The sequence below is a fragment of the Acartia tonsa genome, chromosome 2, assembly GCF_053477335.1.
Source record: "Acartia tonsa isolate MP-2025a chromosome 2, ASM5347733v1, whole genome shotgun sequence".
In the NCBI taxonomy this organism is placed as follows: Eukaryota; Metazoa; Arthropoda; class Copepoda; order Calanoida; family Acartiidae; genus Acartia; species Acartia tonsa.
This window is the reverse complement of record NC_137261.1, coordinates 24,611,574-24,626,341: the sequence shown is the minus strand read 5'-3', so window position 1 is coordinate 24,626,341 and position 14,768 is coordinate 24,611,574. Positions and strand designations below refer to the sequence as shown.

General features: G+C 30.7%; 1 protein-coding gene across 1 annotated transcript in view; it reads right to left on the bottom strand.

Moving 5' to 3' along the window:
- The window catches only part of LOC145307260 (monocarboxylate transporter 14-like), a 41,720-nt gene extending 28,420 nt beyond the window's left edge, over positions 1–13,300 (bottom strand). The window contains exons 1-2 of the mRNA XM_080149632.1: positions 13,182–13,300; positions 5,937–6,048 (exon numbers count right to left, since the gene is read on the bottom strand). Coding sequence (XP_080005758.1) covers positions 5,937–6,048; positions 13,182–13,265 — 196 coding nt within the window. The 5' untranslated portion in view covers positions 13,266–13,300. The remainder of the gene's footprint in view (positions 1–5,936; positions 6,049–13,181) is intronic.
- Positions 13,301–14,768: the final 1,468 nt, after the last annotated feature.

The following is a 14,768-nucleotide window of genomic DNA, read 5'->3' as shown; positions in this document are numbered from 1 at the left end:
TAGGAGAAGGGCAGTGGATATGGAAAATATTCTTGTTTTACTTTGAAATCACTGAATTATATTAAGCAAACTTTGGATTTAAGCTTTTTTGGGATATTAGTTACTTTTACAAATATTGCTGAATTCCCCCCCCCCTCACCATCTGTTGGAAGTAGTGGCTAGTGGCATAGGTAAATAATATTGTATATTATTTAGAAATCTCTGGAGATATTCAGGGTTAATTCTTTAACTTATGTAGGCTATATTTAATGTTATAAATATCTATTTCAACTACAACCCTCCTAATCTAGTACAATTATTTTGCTATATAATCTCCTCCAGCCTATTGGACTAAAAAAAAAATTATTGTCAACATTGAATAGGTAATACATATTACATATAAAGCAATTTGAAATCTAAAAGTTTTATTCCAATTTTTGCTCTTTATTGCTACAGTGGTTTCTGGGTGGAATTTGTTCCACTGGCAAGAAATTTTGGTCTTTTGATAACTCGTTTACCCCATCCCTTATCCTCCTTCCCCACTTTCGATTTCATTACAAAATTCTTCCATCCAATCTTAACAAGGCTACTCAATAATATAGCTCACCAAATTTAAACATGAGCTGACGTTAAAATCGGAAATACATATCATTCATTATGAAAATAATATATCCAAGTGCGTCTGTCGATAAAAAGAGAAAGACGCAGTCACTCATTTAGCTCTATATCTTAAATTTTAAGTATAAAAATATCGTTTTCGGCTATTCCTTGTCCGATTTAGGCTTTTAATTTTATCCTGTCCGAGACAAATTTAGATCCGTTGACTAATCAAAAATCGTTTCAGTTAGAGGTGTACCCAACGTCTCATTTTGTTGCTACCCAAAGTCTTATAACTACGTTGCAATTATATAAGAAACCCTAAATTAAGTTTAACAAAAGGAGTATACTACACATTTAAATCACGCCCCCACCGCGTGGTTTAGTTTGGCACTAGTTTGTCAGCGACCGGTTTCTGAGTAAAACACAGGTGGTGAGGTAGTAGCTGGAGAGGGAGGGCAAGCAATATCTTTTTTTATGGGGGTGGAGGAAATTGCGCATCAATATAATTTTTATGGATGGGGTTGGTTGAGGTTGGGGAAAGGTCAGCAATATTTGTTCAATTATGAAGTAATTATGGACCTGCTAAAGTTTAAATCCAAAAGTACTCTATATCTTGAGTAATCTCAAAGTAAATCAGAAGAATAGAATAGAATAGAATTTATTAACTAATGCAATACATTTAGATTATTAAATATACATATAAAATCATATTTTAAAAATTGCATAGCAAGGAGTAATTAAGCCTTGGAGTAGGCCGTAAATTTACCCCTTTAATTGATTTCATTTATTATTTTATTTATAGTGAGAATTACAAAAAATATTTATTATATAAGATATTTACACAAATTTAATAGATCAATAATTAAGTGGGTTGACTAAATAACTATTTACAGTTACAGAAGTTGGTACAGATTTTATTTCTTACAGGAAAAGCATTTTCTTTTGTTGCAATGAAATGATTTATAATTTAAAAGATAATCTTTTTTAATCATGGACAATGATTTCTTTACAGAGTCTGAAAGCCTTATTTCATTTCTCAAGTTATTCCAAAGTTTTGGAAATGACACTGCTGGAAAATATTCAAGATGTTTTGTTTTAGGTATACTTATCAGTAACTTTTTTGATCTCTGAGAAGAAAGAACTTTAAACATGTTATCAAAGCTTTCTGGGAGTTTCTTATGAAAAAATTTACTTATAAAATTTAAAATGTTTAAATTTACCAAATCATCAAATTTTAAGATTTTAGATTGTCCAAACAAAATTTCAGTGTGTGCATTATAATTAGCACCTACAATAATCCTTATTGCCCTTTTTTGTTGTTTTCTTATTTGGTCAATGTCTTTAATTTTAGAGAGACCCCATGTGATATTAGAATAATTTAAGTGAGGCAAAATCATTGAGGAATAAATCGTTTTCAAAGTTTTTGATGGGAGAACATTTTTTATTTGATTTAATGCATAAAGAGAACTAGAAACTTTGTTTTTAACCATTTTTGTATGCTCATTCCAATTGAGAAATTCATCAAGATGTACCCCAACAAATTTAAAAGACTTTGTTTCATTTTCATTGCTGATTCTCTCAACTTCCTCCCCATTAATGAAGATTCTAAAGTTATTATTGACAGGTTGCATACTGCTAAGTCTGAAGACCATGTATTTTGTTTTAGATACATTTAAAGAAAGTTTATTTGCCCTAAACCATACTGATGCCTTATCTAATTCTTCATTTAATGATGTTTTTATGGTTTCTAAATTACTTGAGGTTTTACAAAAGATTGTGTCATCTGCAAAAAGGCTACAAAATAAGGTTGTTGAATTTGGAAGGTCGTTTATATACAACAAGAACAAAATTGGTCCAATGACAGAGCCCTGTGGTACTCCATGAGTTAATACTTTTTCTTCGGACTTTACACCATTTATTTCAACATACTGTTTTCTATTAGTTAGATAATTTTCAAACCATTTTGCAGATACACCTTTAAAACCATAGTGTTTTAGTTTGGATAGTAAGATTGGTATATCACACGTGTCAAATGCCTTCTTAAGGTCAAGAAACACACAGGCACTGTATTCTGATTGGGGCTTATTCAGTCCGTCATAAACTTTGTTGATTAAATGTATCAGTGGTTGTTGTGTATCTCTTGACCTTCTGAAGCCATATTGATGTTGATATAACATTTTGTTTCCCTCAAGATATCTAATGATTTGAAAAGCAACAATTTTCTCAAGTAATTTAGAGAGGGCTGGAAGTATGGAAATAGGACGATAATTGTCAAATCTATCTCTTTCACCAGCTTTGTAAATAGGTATAATTTTTGCACATTTATAGTTATCAGGAATGTAGCCAGTGTTTAAAGAGAGGTTAAACAGGTGAATGATAGGCGTTATAATTATTGGTATTATTTCTTTTAATAGTTTCATAGAGATATTATCATTACCTACACTTGATTTTGATTTTAATTTGGACAAAGTTATATTGATAATAAAAGAGTTTACTTCCTGAAAGTTAAATTCTTCATCATATTGATCCCCCAAGAAATCCCTGAAAGATTTAGAAGATTGAGGTATTGATTCAGAAAGTCTTGGCCCAACATCAACAAAAAAGTCATTAAAACCATTGGCTATCTCAGAGAAAGTATTATAGGATTTTTGTGCATCTGTAAAAACACAAGGCACGTCATTTTTACACTTTTTTTTCTTGACTATTAAGTTAATTAGCGACCAAGTCTTTCTGATATCAGTAACACAATCTTCAAATCTTTCATGGTAATATTTTTTCTTCTCTTTTCTAGCAAGTTTTTTGAATTTATTATTTAGGCATTTAAATTTATTTTCAGCAGATTCAGTCCTATGTTTAAGTTTGTTTTTAAAGGCCCTATTTTTGGCTTTTCTGATTTTTAATAACTCCTGTGACATCCATGGGTTAATAGGAACTTTTCCTTTGTTTACACATTTTTCTTTTAAAGGGAAACTCTCTTTAAAATACTTTTCTAATATGTTACCAAAACTTTCAAAGGCAGTTTTCGGAATATTATCATTATTAACACCTTCCCAATTTTGTGAAGAGAGTTTCTCTTTAAAGTTTTCTACGTTATTTGGACTCATATCATAATAATATTGTTTTTGGTTTGAAGTATTTTTTTCACAAGTTACATTTAAGTAAAAAATTGGGAGATGATCAGAAATAGAAGATATAATTAGGCCGCTTTCATAAAATTCTTGCTTTTTATTGCTAAAAATGTTATCAATGAGAGTTGCTGAATTTTGACAAATTCTAGTAGGTAGAGTAATCATTGGTAGAAAAGAAGAGGATATTAATAGGTTCAAAAGATCATTTGTTTGGTTGTGGGAATCAAAGTTTAGAAAATTCGCATTGAAATCACCCCCAAATATAATTTCATCAGATTTTTTTAAAACTGGGTCAGTTTTAAGAAATGTTAATTTTTCTCCAAACCATTCTATAAAGTTATTTAAGTTACCACCAGGAATTCTGTAAATGTTGCCTATAATCTTAAATTTGTTCTTACCAAAAAATACTTTTATGAATTGAGTCTCAAATTCGCCCTCTAAAATATATGATAATTCATCAATAATTTCATAACTTAAGTTTTGCTTAAGATATATTCCTAAACCCCCACCCCTTTTTCCTTCCCTTGTTTGTAAGATAATATCTTGATAATTTTCTAATCTAGTGGTCTGTGCGTTATTTGCTGCCCAAATTTCTTGAAATAATAGAATACTAAAAGAAAATTTTTCAGTTTCTATCTCCGATAATAATTCTTGTATATCGTCGATTTTATTATTTATACTTCTAATATTCTGACTATAGGGTATTGCTATACTCCCTTCTATTACTTATTTGGAGGGAGGGGGGGGGGGGAGAGATTGTAAAGCAATAGGGAGGGAAAGGGGGCTTGGAAGGAGGTTTCAGCAAAATTTGTTAAAATTACTTTTGACCTACCAAAGCATATTTGCTTTGCTGCTACAATTCTAGTGGTTCCTTAGTAACACACCATAGTAGTAACCTTTCAACTGCAACCCAACCATTCTCTCTTTACAAAATTTTATAATTTTGATTTATGAGGGGAGGGGAAGAGGTCAGCAATATATGTAAAAGTGCTTTGGGTCCCACAACAATACAAATCCAAAAGCTTATGTATCTCAAATATTTTCTAAAACACATTGGAATGATCTTCTGCCACCCCTCCCCCCCCCCCAATTATGTCAGGACAAGGGGGAGGGGGAGAGAAGGTGGTCAACATAATTTCTACAAAATTTTGGCCTAAAAACCTTACATAATAATTTTTCCCACTATACTTTAATTAGTTTTTGAGAAACACATAATAGTATTACTATGCTCCCCCCCCCTCTACCCTAAAGATTGTAGGTTGTGAGAGTATGGGGGGGGGGGGGAAGCAAAATAACTAAAAGTAAATTGGGCCATATGTAAACTTAAACTGAAGTTTTTTCCAGGGAAACAGCCTTTAGGATAAAATTGTAAATTGGGCAAACCTCTTTAAAGTTAAAAACATCACTTATAGTAGTAAAAATTGTTCTAAATGGGGATGAAGTGTGTAGTTTACAAATGAAGAGATATCTAAACTCCTTAAATGTTAGACTCGCCTTTTTATTTGATGAATTTAGGTGTTCACTTATGCATATATCCTTGGAATTCTTGTAATTTTAGGCATTTTTACCACAAAACTTCAAATTACAATATCTGGCAAGAAGGAGCAGCTAAGATTTAATCTCCAACGGATTCTGACCACCACTGTACCCTATTTGAAGGCCCTGTTGTCCGTTTCTTTCGAGATTTTTTTTAATCTAAGGTTTTGCTAAGGAGACCTGTGTGATCCAAGTGACAAGAAATCCATTGTTTTCGATGGGCTAAATAGGGAGAAATCTTGGTCGTTTAAGATTTTACTATTGTTGTGGATAATATTATGATTGTAGTAGAAATCAATAACTGGGTAAGTGACCGTCGAGCGCTAAAACTAATTGAAAATACAGGGGTGGGTGTAGTTTTTTAACCCTTGCCTTAGCCCTGCGGGGAATTTTCTGCGGTGCCCTAACCATGCGTGGATACCCAACAAGCAATATTTCCTAACATAACCTGAACCAAAGTAAACATACAAAAAACAACCTCTTATTTTCAATTTATTTGAAAAATACTTGGGAGGGTGGGGTGAGAGATTATGTTCTCTCAACAAGACACTTGAGAGAAAATGCATATGTATATTTTAAAGTATTTAACCAAAAACTTAATGAATATTATGCAATTATTTAACTTACTTGTTTTCTTCATTTAGACATCCAATTATAAATGGACATAACTATCCTTGTTTTGTAAATACCTACCTAGACAAACGACCCAGCCCCAGCCTCCATCTGGAGGCACAGGCACCTCTGATTCTGTTTCCTCCTCCACAGATTTACCACAGGAGACCTCTTCCTCGTCAAATGACTCTAACTTAAATATGCATGGATTAGTAATGTTATTATGTGCAAGGGCAATCCTGTAAGTAGCACCGCAGATTTTTTTGGTGGGGGGGGGGTAATTACCCCTTTACCCTTCTTTGACGTCCCTGGGGGACGGTTTCTGTACTTAGCAAGGTAACCTGTTTCACACTATAAGTATCGCTTGCCTGACATAGCTGCACTATACGCTTTGTTTAAATCAACAGAAAAAATACTTATTTTTACTTTTCTGTCATTTTTAAAGTATGATTCTGTTAAATTGGCTATTCTTGAAGGGATTTATGCATTGATTATACTGAAACATAATATTGGGCAGAAATTAATGTATTTCAAAGAAAGAAAATTTTGAAAATAAGAAATTCGACCTCTATCACTTTAGAGGACAGCTGTCAACCTCCCGTTGACAGGATATAGTTAAATACTTGTTAGCAATAATAATTAGCCCAAAAAGTGAAAAAAAAAGTTTTTTAATATGGCAAAAAAATGATAATCTAAATGTTAATTTTGGGGATGATGATCTTAAAGACGCTCTTGCTGTTGGTGATGAGGACCCGGATGGTATCCAAGTACATGAGCATTATGACAACTTATCTATTAAACTATGGTCCGATTTTTGTATTTGTAGCATTCTCCAATCAAGATAAATCCCAAAACATACAATCATGGTTTTTAAATTCTCCAATTCATAAGGTAAATATAGTAGTTTTTAAAAGATGGTTATATTTCTTGTTACAACTTTTAATTGGAGGCTGCTACAAATACAAAAATTGGACCATAGTTCAATAGATGAGTTGTCATAACGCTCATGTACTTGGATACCATCTGGGTCATCATCACCACCAGTAAGAGCGTCCTTTAGATCATCATCCCCAAAATTAAGATTTAGATTATCATTTTTTTGCCATATTAAAAAACTTTTTGTTTTACACTTTGAGCTAATTATTATTGCAAACAAGTATTTAACTATATCCTGTCAACTGGAGGTTGGCAGCTGTCCTCTGAAGTGATAGAGGTCGAATTTCTTATTTTCAATTTTTTTTTTTTTAAATACATTAATTTCTGCCCTATAGTATGTTTCAGTATATTTCAATGCATAAATCCCTTCAAGAATAGCCAATTTAACAGAATCAAACTTTAAAAATGACAGAAAAGTAAAAATAAGTATTTTTTCTGTTGATTTTATGGTATCTGTGCATATAAAAGGTAACACCCAAATTTGCTGTTTTTTAGTATTTTCAAAAATTTTTCTTGAAATATAAAGATATCTTAAAACTGATTAATTGGGCTTGTAAAGGAACCATTTGAGTATCTTTAGTCGAAAAAGGTCTGATTTGCGAGCATTTTTCACCAAGTTGTGGCCAAATAATAATAAAACATAAAAAAAGGTAACACACTTTAGATCTAGGTATTCCAACAATTTACAATTTTTTGACACAGTAGCAATACAAAACAAATCCTTATACTAAAGTAACAGGATTTCTATGTGTTTGTGTGTCTGTGTGTCTGTACCGAAGGATCTCGATAACCTAAGAACCGATCAGGTTCTCCTTAACAGGGTAGCTTTTCATAGGTCCCGGGAAGGTTTATAACTATTTTCTTGGGGGGTAGGACACCCCCAACCCCCCCAAAAAATGAAAAATATCCCCCCTCGAAATTTTTTTTTTTGATTTTTTAAACTAAAATTAAAAATGAGGGGGGGGGGGGCACCACCCCACAAAAAAAAAATTTCGCCCCCCCCAAAATTTTTTTTCTTTTTCTTTTAAAATCTAAAATAAGAAATTGGGTTATTAAATTCGACTCTCTCCTCCTCAAGTGCCCCTAGAGGCCTCTAGGGGCATAGCCGCTAGTAATAAATATAGAAAGTCTAGATGAACAATGAACTTATTGGACCTACAGGAGCAAAGTGAAGAATCAATCTGACCCCTTTTTTGGTTAGAAAGTGTACACCTTTTAATTTGAAAAGGCAGTTATCTATTTTAATAAAATAACATAGTTTTCAACAGTTAGACTTCATGACAAAAAGCTTAGGAAAATTATATTGTCAATGAATTTTATCAAATTGGTTTGCATCATATGTGACTTAAGCTAAATAAAAGTCTTTGTCTCTTAGAAATTTCTTTTTTAGTTGAGTCTGATTGAATATCTACTTTAAATCGACAATCCTTATGTAAAATAAAAAATATTAGTTTTAAAGGGAGTGTGAACGTAAATATTTCTCATCTGATTATCAAATCTTAACATTTTCTAAGCACATTTCACTACACTGATCAACCAAAAACGTCCTGGTTTTCAAAAAAAAATATTGCTTATTTTATCCATTTCTAAGTAACCATACATTGGTTTAAAGCAAGGATTATGTTAAAAGTCAGCTTAACCGTTAGGAAAAATCAAGAACTATGTGAAAAAGTTTAATTTTAGCTATAATGGGAGAAAACAGCAATTTAATGCACATTTTATATAATACGGAAAATTTCTTCCTTTTCTGTACCTTATAAAAGTCGTCGGAAAAAGCCTTTTTTAAGCAAACAAACACGCGTTTTGCTCTATCTGTGAGATATTATGAATGAGATAATGTTAAGATTTGATATTAAGATGAGAAAAATTTACGTTCACAGTCCCTTTAATAATATCTACTTCTTCTTGTACATCTTAGATATGACTTAATTAAGTAAACACATGATGCATCAAAACAAGTGTACTATTAACTATTTTCTATTTCATGGAAAAACATATTAAAAAGTGACATTAGAGACAGTTTGTGTGACACATCATGTTCTTCAAAACAAATTAATCATTTAAAATTCTTATTTTGTTTTGATGTGTTGCAAGCAAGTTTTAATGTGAATCTTTACATAGTTTTACAGCACAGGGAGGGAGGGGACATTAGGCTGTTTTATAACATAAGTCCCCAAAGTTTTTAAGAATCGTTGGCTTAACAAAATTTGGGACCTCTATTGAATTTATTTTGGTTGGTTTATTAAGTAGAGTGTCCAAACGTTTCAACCAATAATTATCATCTAAAAAAAGGGGTAATTTTGTGTATCATAATTGGAAATGTGCATCAATTTATCATTCAATGTCTTATCCCTTTAGATCCCTGTGTACGGCATGATATTTAGAAAATGCTACATCAGAAATCAATTTTTGAATTTATAACGATTAGTACTTTTATCATACTTAAATTATCTTAAATTCATTAAAAAACAAGGATGACAACTTACATAAAAGCGAAGCACTGAAACAGTAGGACAAACGGATATTAACACTTGTATAGTGTCAGAACTGAATAATCATAATATAAATGTATAAGAGTCAAAGCAAAATTGTAAGTAAATTTGTTGAAAAACTGCTTGATTCAGGATAATGTTTATGGACATACTTACATTTTTAGGACTTAATTATAGAGTTGCTTCGCTTATTACATTATACTTTGTTGTCCCAGGAATCAATAAACCAAAAATCAGATCAATCAATAAAAATGTGTTGTTAAAAAAGTAAAAAATCAACATGTTTTAAATGGACGTACGAACATTTTGGTGATGATTATAGAGTTGCTATGCTTTCTAAATCTTGCAAAATTTGAAATCGATAGGACAATTCTAACATGCCTGAATTAATTTAAAAAGCTATCCGTTACGGACGGACCGACCCTAATTATAGCTTCGCTTTTAAAAACAAGAATCAACCTACTAGCAGTAGTATTGAAAACCCTTTCATATAAACCTATCCCTTGCCTTGAGCATGGCAAATATACAACCTTACTTTAACCTACTTTAGTAAACTCTTCTTAATTGTTACTTTTGGCATGAATAATAATATAATATTATGTAAAAGACAATAGAGGACAGACCAAATTTAATTTTCAGTTTGTTTTTACCTCTGCGCTCCTAGCATTTAGTTGCTCAGAATTCAAAGAGATAAGAAATAGATATGAGTTTGACTAAAACCATTCAAATAAAATAGACTAGAACCAGTCCTGGACACATGTGAAGCTTCCCTAAAAAGGAGAACTTAATCAGTCCTGTAGTTACCAAAAAATCTTACTACTTTGTATAATTTTTAATATCTATTTTGTTTTTTAAATTTATATTTCACCAATATATATTTAATATTTATCTGTATTAAAGATCAATTATTTATGATGCTATTAATTTGATTTATTTTTATCAAATGTGAGTGAGATTTATTTAATATTTCATGATACTAAATATCTTTTTTCAATCATTTTATTATTAATTTAATGTGTCTGTGTTTGTTAAGCAAACAATCAAAATTGCAAAACATTAACAAAATATTTATTGAACATGAATTACCAGCCAATTTTATTTTCTAACAAAAACTCATTTTTTCTATAGGTACCCAAGTTTAGCTTAAAAATTTTATCAAAACAAAATAGAAAATAAAATGAAGAATGATAAATGCTGATACCAAAAGTACTTTTATACAATCATTTTTTTTGTGAATTTTGTATTGGTTCTTTATCGCATCGTTTCTCGCGGATATTAAAATGCAAATTTATGAAAATAAAATTAATATTAATATTATGAAAGATATTTTAGCATTCGTGGAAATTGTCTGTAATACAAAGCTATTCATGACTTATTAGTGGTTAAAAACCGGTTCTAATCAGAAAAGCTTTTAAAATATCCACCAAATTATAAAATCCTCTTTCCAAATGGACGTGTTTAGTTTAACATTAAAATTATGTAAACATGTACATATAATTATAATTAATTATGCTTTATTTCTTAAAATAATTTAAACACATTTTGGTGAATTCACACTAATACCCCCTCCCCCTCCTGTTTTTAGAATAAACAGAAAAAAATTTGTGTTTGTGGGGGAGGGGGGATTTTCCTCCCTATGCATATTTTCTGGAGGCCTTAACCCTGCGGGGCTTATAACAGCGATGCCCTAACACTGCGGGCTACCTAGTACCCAATAAATTCTAACCAAACCTAAAGTAATAAACAAGCAATATTTAGATTTATTTTAAAAATAAGGGGGGTTGGGTGGTATCTTTGCTCAAAAAGATACTTTGGTAGAAATCGCCCACATTTTCTCTTACACTCCATCCCCGCCACATAAGTAAAATGCATCATTTATTAAAAAATCTTGACATTTTCCATAAACATTTAGTCATTTTTTTTCTTACATTTAAAAAACTCTGTTAGAATGTTGACAGAAAATTGCTACCTAATAATAATAAACATGTTGAATATGTAAACAGTTCATTTTGTGTATTAAATTCCTCAGAATTTTATATCCTGTATGTGCCGGTTAGGTTCAGACTTTGTTTTATACATTTTTAAAAGAGAAGCTTATCTATAATTAGGGTCGGTCCGTCCGTCCGTGAAGGATAGCTTTTTTCGTTAATTTAGGCACGTTAGAATTGTCCTATCAATTTAACTTTTTTTGCATGGTGATTCCTGTAGTACTTAGGTACAATTTAGAAAGCGTAGCAACATCTTTCCTTCCGTATGTAATTTATATCCCACGCAACATTAAATTTTTATCTTACATACATTCCATTTTTTTAAATCTTAAGGGATAAGACAATAGACAATAAATTGATCCCTATGATGATGATAAATAATATTATCCCTTCTATAGATTAAAATTAGTGAATAAAAGTACCAAAAGTTGACGAAGCCCAATCTGTCCCACTTTTGAGCAAGACGATTCACTTTTCTCCCATTTCTTTTGAAGAGATTTTCTTCCCCCCCCTCCCTTTTTCTTTTCCCTTTATATGACGTCATATAGGAATCGTATTGCACAAAAGTGGGACAGATTGGGCTGCGTCCAAAAGTTGCCGGTATTTTTCAATTGAACCTAACTGTCCTGGAAACATTTTTTAATCTAAAAACCTATCTAGAAGTGTAAAACTGTAAACCCTGCTAGTTAAGTTAAGTTATAAATGGAACCAGCTTGTCAATATATTTTAAACAAAAACTGACAAAATACAATTCTAAAACCAATTGTTTCTTTTATTTCCTTTTAACTTTAAAAGATTTTACTTAGATTTTTAGTAGAGAAGCTACTCTATAATTCACTTTGGGGTAAACGTGATTTTCTCGGCTCCTATTCAAGATAGACAGCTTAATTTTTTAGTGATTCCTATGACATATGCCTATCTCTATACATTGTTTTGTCTGTTTTTTGGGGTGCTAGATCGATTCCTAGATTTTTAAGTTTTCATGATTTTAAGGTTGCGTGATTTTACAGGCGTCGTGATTTCCCTATTTTATCAAGTTTAATAATTATTGTATATAAATTTTCATCAAATCCATTCATAATTTTTGAGCTTCGCTACTTATGGATGTTGTCATCCTTGTTTTTCTCTGTATCATTAAGAAGCGTAGCTGCTATATGTTTGTAAGTCAGTCACTGTCATGGTTTACAAATTGTTTATCTATACCCTATCAAAACTTTGGGCATGAAAACGATATGCAATTCCAACGGTTTCAGTTTGTGTCGGCTATATGGTCTAAATAAAGGGATAGTGGCTGAAATAATATCAACATGTCTTTTATGACAATATTTACTTTGATTATATATCTCTAATTAAAAGTGGTCTTGGCTTACAATATATCGACATATCAACAATGTAATGACATATTTATTTTGACATAACAATTTTTTTTTACAGGGAAGTGTACTCGACAAATTTACAAAATGGAAAATAAATTCGGGAAGATGTTGTACAGGAGTGTGACCTCCCCCTTAGGAAGATAAAACTTCCAGACTTCCCCTCTTTCAACCCCTCAAGGCTCAAAACCCCTTAGAAAATTTCTTTGAACGCCAATGGTTATTGGTTATAACTTTTTTTTTATAGATTTCTTAAACTCTTGATTTCTAAAGTAAACTAAAACCATATTACATAAATATTTTTGTGTTAAAAAATACAATTTAAATATTTATTGAACCACAGTAAAATTCTTTTTAGATAAATTTCACGAATTGAATTCTTATGAAATATATCCATCAAATTCTTTGTTACAGACAAAAAACTTATTACTTTATATATTACACTACTTTGTATTATAGATTAGATGAATTTAAAGTACTTAGAGAAAAAAAACTTTTGTTTCATTATTACAACTGTTAATAAATTACAGTGCTCACCCTTTGAAGGAAAGGTTTCATTCTGAGAGGTTCTTGATCTGGATCCTCACATATGGACACTTTTCGCCCTTTCTTTGTTGACATTTTTACTTAATTGTTCTTTTTCTTCTGAAATATCTTAATGAAATTAATCAATTATCAACAACGGAAATAGAATTATTGTGGGATATTATGACTGCGGAATAATTGTAGGTTGCTAACAAGGACATCTTTTATTGGTTAGTTCGTTCATCCATAAGGAGTGAAGGGGATGGAGTAAAGGGGTATATGCAGGATGGGGAGGGGTGGATAGTAAATTAACCAGCTACAAGTTTACTTGATAATCTGGTGTAAGATCCAAGTAATAATAAATCCATTTAATCAACAAATTAACCTTTCAGTATTCTAGAATTATTTGTGTTTTTTTTGCCACCATTCATTTACCTCGTAATTAAATATTTAAAAAATATATTTAGGAAAATTAATGGTTAGGGAAACTAAATTTTTAAAATATATATTTGAAAAAAGACCCAATCACTTTTTAGCATTAAATCATTAAATATGATGTTTTTCGTTAGATATTTAATTCAGTTTAAAGATTTCAATTGAGATATAACCAAGAAGTTAAAATTCAAGTCTAGAGCTAACTGATATGTACTGATACGCCTGAACTGTAATAAAGTTGCTCTTTTATAAAATAAAATAAAAATATGATATCATTTATATTTTACTCTTTATCTTATTAAAAGCAAAGATTCTCTATAATTAGGGAAGGCCTGTCTGTACGTCTGTCCGTAACGGATAGCTCTTATCGTTGATTTGGGCATGTTAGAATTGTCCTCTCGATTCCTGTAATAGCTAGATACGATTTTAATAATAGTTACCAAAATTTAAATTTAAATGTAGATTTCTAACATTTAGACAACAATTTTGAATCCTAAGATTTATGGCAAATTTTAATTAGGCGTTTTTAAAATTACATATTTTTAAAATCAGGTATTTTTAGTTAGGCATTTTTAATTATGCGTTTTTAAATTGGGTATTTATAAGTTTATAAGTTTATAAGTTTTTGAATTAGACATTTTTAAAGTAGGTGTTTTTAATATTAGTTATTTTTAGTGTGTTTTTAATTAGGCATTTTTAAGTTAGGTGTTTTGTCCCCACTCCAATTTGATGTACCTTTGTAAATTTGCACTAATCAGTAATTTGCTCGGATCTTGTTTCAATTAGCAAAAACACTCATAATGTACGGAATATGAAGCTTATTATCTTTAATACCAATTAGTCAACAAAGTTTTATTTAATTGCAATATGAGAAGATAACTGTCCTATCTGCAATTAGCAAATTTGCAAACGAGCAGTATTGGCAATGTTCCATTTTGCGAAAAGGCTATTCTTGATCATTGCAATTTATGTATTTTTATATTTATGTCTTGTGATGGTTTTATGCTATTCCCTATCCCTTCAAATACAGAACATCTTAATGCTATGGACGCATTCGCTAATTTTATTATAAGAATTAAATTGGTCTTTTAAAATATTTCAATCAAAATTTGGTAGAAAATAAATAAAAATTTTGAACAAATGATAAACAAACAATTTGTACTG